Below are 17358 nucleotides of genomic sequence, written 5' to 3' on the forward strand. Positions count from 1 at the left end.
TGACTCACACTTCCACATGGCTGGGGAGGCCTTAGGAAACTTACGATTATGGCAGAAGGCAAAGGGGAAGCTAGGACCTTCTTCATATGGTGGCAGGAGAGAGAAGTGCAAGCAGAGGAAAGGCCAGACACTTATAAAACCATCAGATCTTATAAGAACCCACTCACTATCACAAGAATAGCATGGGGGAAATCACACCCATGGCCCAATCACCTCCCTCCTTCTCTCAACACATGGGGATTACAATTCCAAATGAGATTTGAGTGGGGACACAGAGTTCAAACCATATCTGGTACCCAGAAAAAGCAAAATTTGAATGCAAGTGCATTCAGCTCCATGCTCTTTCTACTAGATCATGCTGCCTTAAAAGTTTCTTCTAGCACTAGGAGGGGGCAATTTGGCCATACTTCACTTGTAGAATATTTGAAACCCAGGTAGCAAGGCACACCATTATTTCAATAAAAATTGACATTTCTGAAATGGGATTACAGATTTATATATTAATGTAAATGTCTTTTCCCTCTTGTTTTACCTAACAGCTACATTCCTAAAGTGTTATTATATAAATCAGTTTTTAAAATGGAATCCACTTTCCCCAATGATAAGCTAGAAATAAAGATTGCCTTATTACTAATTAGTAATAAATAATCCTCACACACAAACACCCCTTAACTCTTTTTGACCCTTCAATTTCTTGGTCAAGTATTTAATAACATGGAAATTAATATCTAAAAATATGTCATAAGTATCTGATAGATTTACCTATTTCATAGATAAAATTCCATATTGTTAGGTTTTTTAAAAGCAAAACAACTTACATATAGAGAGAAATTTTTACCATCCTTTACAAACTGACAATTCAATATCAAAATTATTTTTCTCTACCAGTTGCCTGAAGAAATAACTATCATAATTTATTTGAAGGCACAAGCTACCTTGATCTCCAGCATTTAAAAAAATTAAGACAGTTCCCTATGTACAAATACATGATACTACTGCCATCTTCTGGTACAACACAATTTCCCAATTCTGTATAGTATTTCTATAAATGAGAATCCTCCAAATATGAAATAACTAGTTTATATCACTGAAACCAGAATTGATAATCAGCTAAATGGCTAAAATGCAGTTTAAATAGAATTCTAGCAATCATTAATTTTTATCAGTGTGTGAGGTAAGTGCTCTCAATAATACTTAACACTTAGTGCTTCACTATATTTGAGGCATAGAATTAAGTGCTTTCTAAGCAAAATAAAAATTACTTTATTAACTATATGAGGTAGAGTTATTATTCTCATTTTACAGATGCAGAAACTGAGAACAGAAGAGGTCCTATAGTTTGCCCAAGGTTGTACGGCTAATAAATGGCAGAGGATCTGAATTTAGGAGCTTATTGATTCCAATGACTTTGCTTTTATTATTATATTGTAATATCCCCTATAATGTCAGATAGCAGACAATAAGTAAGTCTGTTAACTCATTTAGCATGGTAAGATTTAATTTATGGAGTGGAACAATAATATTACAATTAGTGCAAAGATCGGAAGAGTCACATAAATCAAAAAGACATAAATCAAAGAACTAAAAGAAACCTTAAAGGTCACATAATTTATTTTTCTATACAATACAGAACTTTATCCTCTAAAAATCCAAATGGATTTGCCTCTAATTGTTTTATAAACATCATACGATTTGTAGATTTTAGACAATTAAAAATTTTAGGTGCTATCATGCATTTAGTGTTTAAATTAAAATTAACTTTGCTTTGACATACTTAAAAATATTAATAAACATTAGTTGGAAACTACTACTCCTAGTAAACATATTTGCCAATTTATATTTAGAGATGTTGTATTAACACAAAGGGATACAGTACTATGTTGTGCTATACTATTTATATATACTGATTTGTTAAAAGTCATAAAGCAACTCAATTGATGTTTTTGTTAATTACAGATAGGACAGTGAAATAAACTGCTAAAAAACAAAAACAAAAAACTACCCATGATATGACCAATCTATTTTGAAACTATAACAATGAGAACTTCATATGTATGCAAAATGACAAAATGAGTAATTTAATTATGTTTTGGTCCCTTTATAAATCAAACGAATCACATCTAATTTCTGAAATTTCATTTTAATGAGCTTTTGAATAACTGAAGTGACAAACAGCTGTAAATAACAATATAAAATAAATGACAAAATAAAATGCTAAGATAATGCGGAATTATACTGATGAGCAAATTACTCACTTTGAAAAATATAGTAACGTAGAAAGGGAGAAATCCTGCCAACTGTTACTTGAGCCATTTTGGTGAATTTTTGGTTCATAAAGTTTTATAATCGTAACAATTTACTATGAGAAATTTTAAGCAAATCATGTGATCACAGTTTCATATTCTTCACAATCAATTTTACTCGAATCTCAAAGAGATGTTACTATTGAATATGGAAATTTAACTTTTGATTTAATTTCCTAGTAAATATTATAAATAGACTAGAATCCATATGTTCAATAATATAATATATACTATAGTAGGTCCTTTACATTTCCATATAAATTTTGGAATCAGCTTGTCAATCTCTACAGAAAAATAAAAAAATAAAAAGTCTGCTGGGGTTTTGATTAGAATTGGGTTGACCCCAAATCAATAAGATCTCAGAAAAACAGTCAATAGAAAATCAACTGTAATATTTCTGCATTTGAGCAACAAACAAATGTAATTTTTTTAAAATAACATACAAAATATTTAGGAATAAATTTAATAAAATGTGTAGGAAATATCTACAATAAAACAATATGGAGAAATCACATGAGATCTAAATAACTGTAGAGATATGCTCATGGGTGGTGGGGACTCAATATTGTTAAGCTGTGATACAGCCCAATATAAAGTTAATTCAATCCCAATCAAAATCCCAGTAGGCTTTTATTCTTTTTATTTTTTTACTTTAAGAAACCTACAAGCTGATTCATAAACTTATATGAAAATGCAAAGAACCTAGAACACTGAAAACAACCTTGAAAATGAAAAAATAAATCTGGAGGACTTACATAATTTCAGGAGTTTCTATAAAACTACAATCATCAAGAATGTAATACTGGTATAAAGATAGAAATATTTCAATGCAACAAAATAAAGTCCAGAAGTAGACCCCCAAAACATGATTTTTTGACAAAGGGATCAACACAATTCAATGAGGAATAAATACAGATGCTGCTCAACTTATGCAGGAGTTATGTCCCAATAAACTCATTGTAAATAAAAAATACTGTAAATTGAAAATGAATTTAATACCATGATAAATCCATTATGAAGTAAAAAATGATAAGTCAAACCATTGTAAGTAAGTTGGGGACCATCTGCAATTTTTTCAACAAATGTTACTGGAATATTTGGAAGTCCATATGGAAAAAACCTGAACCTTAACCCCTACCTCACACAATACTCAAAAATTAATTCAAAGTGGATCACAGACCTACACATAAAAGCTAAAACTATAAAACTTCTAGAAGAAAACAAGAAAATCCTAATGACCCTGGTTAAGCAAAGACTACTTGCATAATAGGTACTAAGCATAAAGAAAAAATAAGTGAATTTCACCAACATTAAAATTTCTACCCTTCAAAAGACATCACTAAGAAAATGAGGCTTGGCACCATAGCTCATGCCTGTAATTCCAGTGCTTTGGGAGACCCAAGCAGGAGGACTGCCTGAGGCCAGGAGTTTTAGATCAGCCTGGGTAACAAAGCAAGACCCTGTCTCTACAAAAAAAATGTAAAAGAGGCCTGGCGAGGTGGCTCACACCTGTAATCCCAGCACTTTGGGAGGTAGAGGCAGGTGGATTGCCTGAGCTCAGGAGTTTGAGGCCAGTCTGGGCAACAAGGTGAAACCGCGACTCTACTAAAATACAAAAAATTAGCCAGGCATGGTAGCATGCACCTGTAGTCCCAGCTACTCAGGAAGCTAAGGCAGGAGAATTGCTAGAACCCGGGAGGCAGAGGTTGCAGTGAGCCAAGATTGTGCCACTGCACTCCAGCCTGGGCGACACAGCAAGACTCTGTCTTTAAAAAAAAAAAAAAAAAAGGAAAAGAAATATTAGCCAGGCATGGCAGCATGAGCTTGTAGTCCCAGCTACTTGTGAGACTGAGGTAGGATGATCACCTAAGCCTGAAAGTTCAAGGGTACAGTGAGCTATGACTCTGCATAGGCAAGAGAGAAAGATCCTGTGAGAGAAGGTGAGGGAAAGAAGGGAAAGACAGGGAGGAAGGGAGGGGAGGTGTATTAGTCTGTTTTCACACTGCAAATAAAGACATACTCGAGACTGGGAAGAAAAATAGGTTTAATGGACTCACAGTTCCACATAGCTGGGGAGGCCTCACAATCATGGCAGAAGGCAAAAGGTGCTTCTTACATGGTGGCAGTAAGACAGAATGAGAGGGGAGTGAAAGCAGAGGCCCCTTATAAAACCATCAGATCTCGTGAGACTTATTCACTACCATGGGAACAGTATGGGGGAAACCACCCTCATGATTCAATTATCTCCCACCGGGTCCCTCCCACAACACATGGGAATTATGGAAGTAAAATTCGAGATTTGGGTGGGGACACAGAACCAAACCATATCAGGAGGGGAAGGGAGGGAAGGGAAGGGGAGGGGAGGGGAGAAAAATTCAGACTAACTAAGTTTCTTCTAACCCATTAAGATAAAAGGTGAGTGTTTAGAGTTCATAATGTCCTAGGTTCTGTTTTTCCTTAGGTAATTCTATAGAATTAAGACTTTTACAAATTTGGTAACACTAAAATGTGCAATATTTTTACAGTCACAACCTGGAGGATATCTTCCTAATACAGAAAAGATACAAAACTGGTAACCTGAGTAAAAGGTTTGCTAACACAGAATTACCACCAGATTCTAAAAAACCCAACTCTTTGAATAGGAAGACCGTTTATCTGTCTGCATAATTATCCAAAGTCAGCCTATGTATACTACGATGAAGCTGTTTCAAATCAAGTTACCTAAGCAAAGCTTATTACAATCAGTCCTTATTTTACCTCATCTGCTCTTGCAAATAAATTACAACACAATTAGTAAGACATAGGCAGAAACAAGGTGTTGTTACTATATAACTTTATCTTAACATGTCTAAGTTTCAGAAGACATATGAAAACAATTCTTATTGCATATAGGTACTCCCAATCAGTTTTATGTACTAAAGTTCTCCATCATATCTGATTTTAGTCTAGTGTACTATGCAAAATATAAAATATGAATAACTGAACCAACAGACTCCATTGTTTCCCTAATATGTGTAGAAAGTATTTCTGATTGTCAATTTTATTTTATTTTATTTTATTTATTTATTTATTTTTGAGACGGAGTTTCACTCTGTCGCCCAGGCTGGAGTGCAGTGGCATGATCTCGGCTCACTGCAAGCTCTGCCTTCCGGGTTCACGCCATTCTCCTGCCTCAGCCTCCCGAGTAGCTAGGACTACAGGTGCCCGCCACCACGCCCTGCTAATTTTTTGTATTTTTAGTAGAGACGGGGTTTCACCGTGTTAGCCAGGATGGTCTCGATCTCCTGACCTCGTGATTCGCCCGTCTCGGCCTCCCACAGTGCTGGGATTACAGGTGTGAGCCACCGCGCCCAGCTCTAATTGTCAATTTTAATAACATGTATTGATAATTTAACCTAAGATTTTTAAAAATACATCTATACTCCAGACTATAATTTCCTTAATAAAACAGTTTTTTATGATATCTGATCTCTCATTATATACTTAACTCTAAATAAACTTCGGATTGCCATTCATATTTGTATGCAAATAGCACCTACATACAATGAGATAATATCTGTAGCATCTATGTAAAAATTCCTGAACCACTGGGAGCCTGATTCTCATAAATTAACTGAATAAAGTACACCAGTAATTATGAAGCCATCTGGTAAATAGCAACATTGTAAATAAAATTTGTTTATAAACACTAGAGGGTGCTCTAATTCCACAGTGCTTAGTATCTGGCTGTGATATTTAAAGTAATTTTCTCCTTGATTAAAAACAACAATCTTCAGCAATGACAATTTTTGCTACTGAGCTAATACATACAAATAATTTAAGAGCCAAAATTCCATTCTTCCAGAACATATAACAAAACAATTTGTCAAGATAGGCAGTATAAAAAAATGCACATTGTGACATGAAAAATTCAAAATGTGGGGGGAAAGGGAGTTAATATCTACAGGTTTCAGTTTGTTTGTTCCTTATCTCTTTTTTGGTGATTGAAGTCATGTTAGTATCAGTTTTTGGTTTTTTGGTTATTTTTTTTGAGGTGGAGTCTCACTCTGTCGCCAGGCTGGAGTGCAGTGGCACGATCTTGGCTTACTGCAGCCCCTGCCTCCTGGGTTCAAGCAATTATCCTGCCTCACCCTCTTGAGTAGCTGGGACTCCAGGGGCGCACTGCCATGCCCGGCTAGTTTTTTGTATTTTTAGTAAGGACGGGTTTTACCATGTTGGCCATAATGGTCTTGATCTCCTGACCTAGTGATCCGCCCACCTTGGCCTCCCAAAGTGCTGGGATTACAGGCATGTGCCACCACGCCTGGCCATATCAGTTTTAAATAACTTATTAGAACTACAGGATTTTTAATGAACCTAATGGTAACCACAAAGCAAAAACCTATAATAGACACACTAAAAGCAAAAAGCAATGAATTAAAACATACTATCAGGGAAAATCATTTAACCACAAAGGCAAATGGAAAAAAAGGAAGAGAGGAGTTATAAAATAACTAGAAAACAAATAACAAAATGGCTACAGTAAGCCCTTACCTATCAATAATAATATCGAATACAAATTGACTAAATTTTATTAAAAGACATCATAATTAAAAGACATGACTAACTGGATTAAAAAACAAAGACCCACCTATATATTGCCTATAAGAAACTCACTTTGCCTATACAGATACAGACAAAAAAATGAACAAATGGAAAAAGATATTTATGTAAATGAAAACCAAAAACGAGCATGAGTAGCAATGCTTATATCAGATAAAACAGACTTTAAGTCAAAAACCATAAAAAGAAACAAAGAAGGTTATCATATAATGACAAAGGAGTCAATTTAGCAAGAGAACATAGTAATAGTAAATATGTATATACCCACTGCAGTATTACCCAAATATAAAGCAAATATGATTAGATCTAAAGGAAGAGGCAAACTGTAATACAATAACAGTATAGCACTTCAACACCCCACTTTCAACAACAGACAGATCATCCAAGCAGAAAATCTACAAAGAGGTATTGGAGTCTATACTCTAAACCAAATGGACCTAATAGACATTTACAGAACATTTCAGTCAACTGCTGCATATTATACATTTTCCTCATCAGCACATAAAACATTATCCTGGATAGACCATATGTTAGGTCACAAAACAAGTCTCAACAAATTCAAAAAAGCTGAAATAATTTCAAGTATCTTTTTCTGACTATAAAAAAAAACCTAAAAGTCAGTAACAAGAGGACCTTTGGAAAAGTATACAAATACATGGAAATAACATTCTCCTGAATAACAAATGGGTCAATGGAGAAATTAAGAAGAAACTTTAAAAATTTCTGGAAACAAATGAAAATACAAACACATATCAGAATATGGGATACAGCAAAAGTAGTATTAAAAGGAAAGTTTATAGTAATAAACGCCTACAGAAGAGAGAAAGATTTCAAATAAACAACCTAACTATGCAACTTAAAGAACTCAAAAATCAAGAGCAAAACAAATCCAAAATTAGTAGAAGAAAGAAATAAGGATCAGACTGGGTGCAGTGGCTTACACTTGTAACCCCAGCACTTTGGGAGGCCAAGGTGGGAGGATCGTTTGAGCCCAGGAGTTCGAGACCAGCCTAGGCAACATACGGAGACCCCCATCTCTACAAAAAATAAAAACAAATTAGCCTGGTGTGGTGGTGCATGTCTTCAGTCCCAGTTATGTGGGAGACTGAGGCAAAATGATCGCTTGAGCCCAGGAGTTCCAGACTAGGCTAAGCAACAGAGCAAGATCCAATCTCAAAAAAAAAAAAAAAAAAAAAAAAAAAGAAAAGAAAAGAGAAAAGAAAAGAAAGAAAAAGAAATTGAGACTAAAAAATATATAAAAGATCAACAACACAAACTGTTGGTTTTTTGAAAAGATAAAATTGACAAACCAGCAGTTAGACTAAGAAAAAAGATTAAGAGCCCAAATAAATAAAATCAGAGATAAAAAAGAAAACATTTCAACTGATACCACAGAAATACAAAAGCTCATTTGACAATATTGTGAACAAGCACATGACAAAAAAATTGGAAAATCTAGAAGAAACATATGAAATCCTGGACACATACAACCTACCATCATTGAACCAGAAAGAAATAGAAAATCTAATCAGACCAATAATGAGTAACAAGATCAAAGCAGTAGTAAAGAATCTCCCATCAAAGAAAAGCTCAGGACCTGATGGATTTACTACTGAATTCTGCCAAACATTTAAAGAACTAATACCAAGTCTACTCAAACTATTTCAAAAAATTGAAGGAGGGAATACTTCCAAACTCATCTATGAGGCTAGCATTACCCTGATAACAAAACCAGACAAGAACACAACACACACACATAAAAAATCTAAAGGCCAGTATCTCTGATGAACATAAATGCAGAAATCCTCCACAAAATACTAGCAAACTGAATTCCACAGCACATTAAAAAAAAAAGACCATTCCATCATGATCAAGTGGGATTCATCCCAGATATGCAATAAGGGTTCAATACATGCAAATCAATAAACAAGATACATGATCAACAGAATCAAGGACAAAATCCATATGATAATTTCAATAGATGCTGAAAAAGCATTCAACAAAATTCAGCATCCCTTCATGATAAAAACTCTCAACAAACTGGATTAGAAGGAACATACATCAACATAATAAAGGCCATACATAACAAACCCACAGCTAATATCATACTTAATGGGGAACAACTGAAAGACTTTCCACTAAGATCTAGAACAAGGTAAGAATGTGCACTCTCATCACTTCTATCCAACATAGTACTGGAAGTCCGAGCCAGAGCAATTAGGCAAGAGAGAGAAATGAAGGGTGTCCAAATTGGAAAGGAAGAAGTCAAATTATCTTTGTGTGTAGACAACATGATCTTACACTTTAAAAAACCTAAAGAGTCCACCAAAAAATTCTTAGAACTGATAAACAAATTCAGTAAAGTTTCAGGACATAAAACCAACATACAGAAATCAGTCACATTTTTATCCAACAGTTATCAATCTGAAAAAGCCATCAAGAAAGCAATCTCACTTACAATACCTACCAAAGAAAAAAATAATCTAGGAATAAATTTTACCAAAGTGAAACATCTCTACAGGAAAAACTACACAAAGCTGATGAAATAAATTGAAGAAGACACAAAAAATGGAAAGACATCCCATGCTCATGGACTGTATAAAATAACGTTGTTAAAATGGCCATACTACCCAAAGAAGTATATTTGTTGATCTATACATATGCAATCTCTATCAAAATTCCAATGGCACTTTTCATATAAATAGAAAAATCAACCCTAAAATTTCTATGGAACCACAAGAGACCCAGAATAGCAAAAGCAACCCTGAGCAAGAAGAACAAAGCTGGAAGCATCACACTATTTGATTTCAAATTATACTACATAGCTACAGTAATCAAAACAGCAAGGTACAGGGATTAAAAACAGACACACAGACCAATGGGACAAATAGAAAACTCAGAAATAAACCAAGCACTTACAGCCAACTCATTTCCAACAAAGGTGCCAAGAATATACACTGGGAAAGGACACTCTTTAATAATCGTGCTGGGAAGAAGAATGAAACTAGATACCCATCTTTCACCATATCCCAAAATCAAATCAAAATGGATTAAAGACTTAAATCTAAGACCTGAAACTGTGAAACTACTAAAAGGAAACACTGGGGAAACATTCCAGGACATTATTCTGGGCAGAAATTTTTTAGGTAAAACCTCAAAAGTCATAGGCAACAAAAGCAAAAATAGATAAATGAAATTACATCATGCTAAAAAGCTTCTGCATAGCAAAGGAAACAATCTTCAAAGCGAAGAGACAACGTACAGAATGAGAGAAAATATTTGCAATTCATCTGACAAGCAATTAATAACCAGAATATATAAGGAATTTGAAGCAACTCAATAGCCAAAAATAATAATAATCATCTAATTATAAAATTGGCAAACGATCTGAATAGACATTTCACAAAAGAAGACAACAGGTATATGAAAAAATGCTCAAAATCACTAATCATCAAAGAAATGCAAATCAAAACTACGAGATATCATCTCACCTCACTTAGCTTATAAACAAGACCAAAAAATAACAAATGCTGGCAAGGATGTGGAGAAAGGGAACACTCATACACTGTTGGTGGGAATGCAAAATAGTACAGTCATTATAGAAAACAGTAGAGGTTGCTCAAAAAATTAAAAATAAAACTACCGTATGATCCAGCAATCCCACATCTAGCTACATATTCAGAAGAAAGGATCAGTATACTGAAGAGTTATCTGCACTCCCATGTCTATTGCAGCAGTATTCACAATAGTCAAGATATGGAATCAAGATGTGTCCATCAACAGATGAATGGAAAAGGAAAATGTATAAAATAACACAATAAAATGTTATTCAGCTATAAAAAAGAGTGAAATCTTGTTATTTGTAACAACATGGATGGAGCTGAAAGTTATTGTTAAGTGAAATATGCCAGGCACAGAAAGACAAACATCACATATTCTCATTCACATGTGGGAGCAAAACGAGTGGATGTCAAGGAGGTAGAGGGTAGACCAGAGGCTGGGTAGGGAAAGTGTTTGGGAGGAGAATGAAGAGAAGGTGGTTAAGGAGCATAAAAATACAGTTAGATAGAAGATACAAGTTACAGTATTTGATAGTATAGTAGGGAAATTATTGTTAACTATTTATCGCATATTTCAAAATATCTAGAAAAAAATACTAATGTACCCAACACAAAGAAAAGACAAATGTCTGAGGTGATGGATATCCCAGTTACCCTGATTTAATCATTAAACACTGTACACATGTATCAAAATATCACATGTACCCCCAAAATATGTACAAATATATATCAATAAAAAAGAAACTATTGTAACTAGGATCAAAGAAAAGCATCTTGTGCCAGTGTTTGAATTTATTCCTACAACATTCATAAGCTCAATTACAAATCTTCAAAATTTTCAAAATTGTTATAATTGTATATATTGCCCTTTTTCAATCCAAAAAGTTCCCTGTAGTGTGACTTTCTAATAGATAGCAACAGATAATCACAAATAACAAAGTTTCATGGTTAACAACATATGCCATTATATATTTCAAGAAACTAGCTATTGGCTGACTCATTATTTATTTCTAATAAAGTATTTTACCTTTAAAAATGATTAAAGAGAAAATAAAACAAATTATAAGTATTTCTAAAATTCACATACCCAAAGTGAACCAATGTCTCCCAACTTCCTCTCTCTTACAAATGTCCGTACTCACTCACATACAATTCACTCCCCAAGGCAGTAACTGGTTTACACTTCTCATTCCTTTCCCTAATGTTACCAGGAGGCCTAACAGAAAATTATGGCTCTCAGATAGCCAGTTATGGGAAAAGTTTTAGGCCTTTGTGGCAAGTCTCAAATTGAACTACTAGCAAGATTGTATTTTGGAGTTCCAACATAATCCTAATGATGATCTTAGTTTCCACTAATATTGACAGTTTTTGCCTATAAATCTGAAAAGCATACAGCCTACATAAAGTGAAGACTGGGTGAGCATAAATATGTAATTTTACTTACAAACACCAACTTTTGCCTCTTAATACAACGTTTCAAAAAAAAGGAAAAATTGTGAGACTAGTCTTCTATTCAAATAATGGTTTAAGATTAATGAATACCTGCTTTCCATGATTTCCGAACCCTGTTGCAAATTAATAGTCTCTGTTGTAATTTCCACTTTCCGTACACTTCCAAAGAAATCAGTTATCAGTACATTTTTAGGATCCCTCTGAAAAAGATCAGTGCGATGTCCGGGAGTAGACACACACAGACTTTTGGGACACACCTGAAACTGAAAAAATATATAATAATAAATTCATGCATCACACATATACAATGTTTATTAAATCCAATGACATAATACACTAAACTATAGTGTATTTTTAAAACTCTCCCAACCTAAAGAAGCTATGCATTCCAAAGAGCTTAAAGATTAAAGTTTCATTCCTATCATAATGCTTGGAATTTTAAGAAAACTATGCAGACATTAGGACAGTAATAAAAAAGTAGCTGGCCACTGTGGGAAAAGGCATACTCACTTTCTTGAATTATATGCTTCAAAGTGTATTGTGAACCCTTAACTCTAAGATCTCACACTCAACATGATGAAAACAGAATTGCTCTTTTTCTTTGTCTGTATCCGTCACAGTGGGATGCTCTACTGGAGTGGTTTTCAAACGTTTTGTAATCATGCCCTTTGATTCAAACTTTAAATTCAAATAAAGTAGTACATGGAGGCCCAATATGTAAAAAACATTTAAGTGGAGTTGCTCTGGATTTCAGAAAACTGAAGCACAGCCTCTCTACTGCATAACCTCTTGCTCTCCATTGTACTCCTATGTAGCATTTTATATATCAAAGCACTTTCTTAGTTTATCTATGAAAATAAGCCCAAGCCACCTCCACAAATACTCCAGTGCTCAGTCTGAAAAACCACAACTTCACTGCAAAACAGACATCACAGTAATTTTTCTGTTAATTTTATCACTGATACTCCATGTCAGTGAATTACCAAGGACAGACATATATTCATTCACTCAGCAAAGCATAAAAAATGTGTATTACATAGAATTCAGACTTACTTTCCACAGAGGATATGAAGATTGCTAAGACATGATCCTGTCCTCAAGGATTTCAGACTAATTAGAGATGAATAAACATAACAAGGTAGAAAAAAATGGAAAGTCTCACTTCAGAAAAGGATAAACTTCTTACAGTTTGAGGATGGGAAAAAAACAGACAGTGAAATTCAAGTCTTTTTTTTTTTTTTTTTTTTTTGAAGGAAAACGAGGACTTGCTGGTGGGAAATAAGAGCATTCCTAATAAAAGAGCAGTTGCAGAGATGTGCAAAGCAAATGATTTAGTTTGGCTGAAACACAAGATATATGAAGAAAAATATTATAGGCCTGACAGGAAAGGTCCAGGCACACAGCACCTATCCACCTGTGAAGATAAGACTGTCTGCACTGGCAATCACCAATATAAAGGCAGCAAGGTAGAGAAGGGTAAAGCAGCTACAATTTATAAAACACAGTGTCCCAAGCACTGTGCTAAGCAGTTTGCAGATATTCTCATTTAAGCCTACCAATAACTCTGAGGTATACAAAAATTATATCTCCACTTCAAACTAAGGCTCAAAGAGATTAAATAATTTACCTAATACCACACTGCCAGCAATCCTTGTCGTCCCTATTCAGGAAAGCAGTACAAGGAAACACAAAGAAGAACTCAGGATACAAATTAAAAAGGAAAAAAAAGTAAAATGCCAAACAGGAATAACAGATAGAAGACTGGAGGAAAAAAATGACAGATAAAATAAGCAGAGATAAAACTGAAGTCCCAAGAATTCTGAAGATCTCTTGGGTATTCCTGTATGAGCAACTTGATGGGCTTTCTTAGGTACCAGCAAAAGAAAACATTTAAGAGTATAGTCAAATGGGCAGGGAAACACTGAATAATATTATCTTATTCTTTGCTGCCAAAATAAACATACTTCCCCTTATTATGAAGTCACTTCTTTCTTTAAGAATTTTTATCACATCAATCTGATTTCCTTAGCTCAAGTAACACAATGACCCACAGATCTCATATTACTCAGTTTAATTTTCAATAATCTTCTTCAATTACAGAATGTCCACACTCTAGCCAGGCCATTATCAAAGGTAAGAATCATCTATTATTCCAACTTCTGTGTATCTGCACATATTCTATTTCCTTAGAGTACGCTATACTTTTCTTCCTTCAAACCATACTTCCTTCAAGCCATTATCAAAGACAAGGATCATCTATTATTCCAACTTCCTCGTGTCTGCGGGTATTTTATTTCCCTAGAGTAGGCTATACTTCCCTTCCTTCAAACCTATACTTACCTTTTCCAAGAAAAAGTTATTACTAATCTCACAATATTTAAAGGAACCATACAAATGTGCATTGTTGTCATGTCCTTTCATTCATTTAGTAGATATTCAAATGAGCATCTACAAATAAACCAGGTACTGTAATTAAGTTCTGTGGAGTGTAAGATGAATATAATATGGTCCTTACACCTCATTATTCAAGAAGCTCAAAGCCTTGAGGAAACATCACAAATATAAACAATTACAGTGCAATACTAAAAGTATAATAAAGGTACATGGCAAGACTTGTATGTTCACAAAGGAAAAAAAATTACCTGGAGGATCCAGACATTTCACATAACAAGTAATACTTTATAAATGTGTTCTTCAACTGTTACCAATGACACTATAAATTTTAAAGGGGCTAACACCAGGTCTTCAAATTTTGCTACTGCTAAAGCAACTAACATGGTACTGTGAATACAACTGATACTCAACAAACATTACTATATACATATACTCTAATAGAAAATAGGTATTATTACACAGTTGAGCTAGAGATAGGTTAAGTCACTGCCCTAGTAAACTGCCAGAAAATGAATCATTCTTATTGAATAAGATTACAATAGTCATCATCAAATTTTCAAAATAAAGGTGGTAGGGTAAGATGAGATATTAGTGAGGAATGTTTATTAAAAACTAAATAGCAATTACGAGCAATAAAAAAATTAGTTTCCTTAATCTTTCCTGCATAATCAACAGAAGTATTTTTTAAACAATCATTAGATATTCAATGTGCAAGGTACATATAAACTTTTGAGACAGCATGTCATGCCTTACACAAAATATACAATGTACAATCCAAAAATGAGAACAAACTTTTAAATTGAATTGGAACTTAAGTGACTGTAATTTTTTTACAGTTAAAGTAGCATTATCACGTTTTAATATTCAAATTCATATCAATATTTAATAAGCATCAAAATACATAATCTTCAAAATGAAGTTAGAAAGTAGTTGATATGGTTTGGCTGTGTCCCCACCCAAATCTCATCTTGAATTGCAGCTCCCATAATTCCTACATGTTATGGGATGGACTTGGTGGGAGGCAACTGAATCATGGGGACAAATCTTTCCCATGCTGTTCTCGTGACTGAGTAAGTCTCATGAGATCTGATGGTTTTATAATGGACAGTTCCCCTGCACAAGCTCTCTTGTCTGCCACCATGTAAGACATGCCCTTACACCTCTTTTGCCTTCCACAAGGATTGTGAAGCCTGCCCAGGCATGTGGAACTATAAGTCCATTAAACCTCTTTTTTTGTTGTTGTTGTTTTGTTTGTTCATATTGAGACAGAGTCTCACTCTGTCACCCAAGCTGGAATGCAGTGGCGCAATTTCAGCTCACTGCAACCTCTGCCTCCCAGGTTGAAGTGATGCTTCTGCCTCAGTCTCCTGAGCAGCTGGGATTACAGGCATGTGCCACTATGCCCAGCTAATTTTTGTATTTTTAGTAGAGACAGGCTTTCACCATGTTGGCCAGGCTGGTCTTGAACTCCTGACCTCAAGTAATCCACCCACCTCGGCCTCCCAAAGTGCTGGGATTATAGGCGTGAGCCACTGAACCCAGCCTAAATCTCTCTCTCTTTTTTTTTTTATAATAATTACCCAGTCTCAGGTATTTCTTCATAGCAGTATGAAAATGGACAAATACAGTAAATTGGTACCAGCAGAGTGGGTTACTGCTATGAAGATACCTGAAAATGTGGAAGCAACTTTGGTACTGGGTAACAGGCAGATGTTGGAACAGTATGGAGGGCTCAGAAGAAAACAGGAAGATGTGAAAAAGTTTGGAGCTTCTTAAGAGACTTGTTGAATGGTTTTAACCAAAAAGCCCAGGCTGAGGTGGTCTCAGATGGAGATGAGGAACTACTGGGAATTGGAGCAAAGGTGATTCTTGCTATGCTTTAGCAAAGAGACTGGTAGCATTTTGCCCCTGCCCTAGAGATCTGTGGAACTTTGAAATTGAGGGAGATGATTTAGGGTATCTGGTGGAAGAAATTTCTAAGCAGCAAAGTGTTCAAGAGGAGACTTGGGTGCTATTAAAATCATTCAAGTTTATGTATTCACGAAGATATGGTTTGGAATTGGATCTTATATTTAAAAGGGAAGCAGACCATAAAAATTCAGAAAATGTGCATCTTGACAATGCAACAAAAAATAAAAACCCATTTTCTGAGGAGAAATTCAAGCCCCCTGCAGAAATTTGCGTCAGTAACGAGGAGCCAAATGTTAATTGCCAAGACAATGGGGAAAATGTCTCCAGGGCATGTCAGAGACCTTCACAGCAGCCCCTCCCATCACAAGCCCTGAGGCCTAGAAGGATAAAATGATTGTGTGGACTGGGCGCAGGACCCCCTGCACTGTGCAGTATAGGGACTTGATGTCCCATGTCCCAGCCACTCCAGCTGTGGCTAAAATGGGCCAAAGTACATCTTGGCCCATAGCTTCTGAGGTTGTAAGCTCCAAGCCTTGGCAGCTTACACATGGTGTTAAGCCTGAAGGTGCACAGAAGTCAAGAACTGAGGTTTAAGAACCTCCACCTAGATTTCAAAGGATGTATGGAAATGCCTGGATGTCCAGGCAGAAGTTTGCTGCAGGGTCAGGGCCCCCATGGGGGGCAGTGCAGAAGGAAAACGTGGGGTTAGAGTCCCCACACAGAGTCCCCAGTGGGGTGCTGCCTAGTGGAGTTGTGAGAAGAGGGCCACCGTCCTCCAGATCCCAGAATGGTAGATCCATCGACAGCTTCCATTGTGTACCTGGAAAAGCCACAGACTCTCAACACCAGCCCGTAAAAGCAAACAGGAGGAAGGCCATACCCTGCAAAGCCACAAGGGCAAAGCTGCCCAAGGCCATGGGAGCCCACCTCTTGCATATGTGACCTGGATATGAGACATGGAGTCAAAGGAGATCATTTTGGAACTTTAAGGTTTAATGACTGCCCTATTGGATTTCTGACTTGCACGGGGCCTGTAGTGCCTTCATTTTGGCCAATTTCTCCCAAGTAGAACAGGTGTATTTAACCAATGCCTGTACCCCCATTGTATATAGGAAGTAACTAACTTGCTTTTGATT

The 17358-nt window shown here is 35.5% G+C and overlaps 1 protein-coding gene across 2 annotated transcripts in view; it reads right to left on the reverse strand.

Moving 5' to 3' along the window:
• PIGK (phosphatidylinositol glycan anchor biosynthesis class K) overlaps positions 1–17358 on the reverse strand; it is a 183863-nt gene that overhangs the window by 47439 nt on the left and 119066 nt on the right. For both annotated transcript variants that reach the window (XM_009211223.4, XM_003892091.5), the window contains exon 9: positions 12008–12180. In XM_009211223.4, coding sequence (XP_009209487.1) covers positions 12008–12180 — 173 coding nt within the window. The remainder of the gene's footprint in view (positions 1–12007; positions 12181–17358) is intronic.

This window comes from Papio anubis, chromosome 1 (genome assembly GCF_008728515.1).
Source record: "Papio anubis isolate 15944 chromosome 1, Panubis1.0, whole genome shotgun sequence".
Classification (NCBI taxonomy): domain Eukaryota; kingdom Metazoa; phylum Chordata; class Mammalia; order Primates; family Cercopithecidae; genus Papio; species Papio anubis.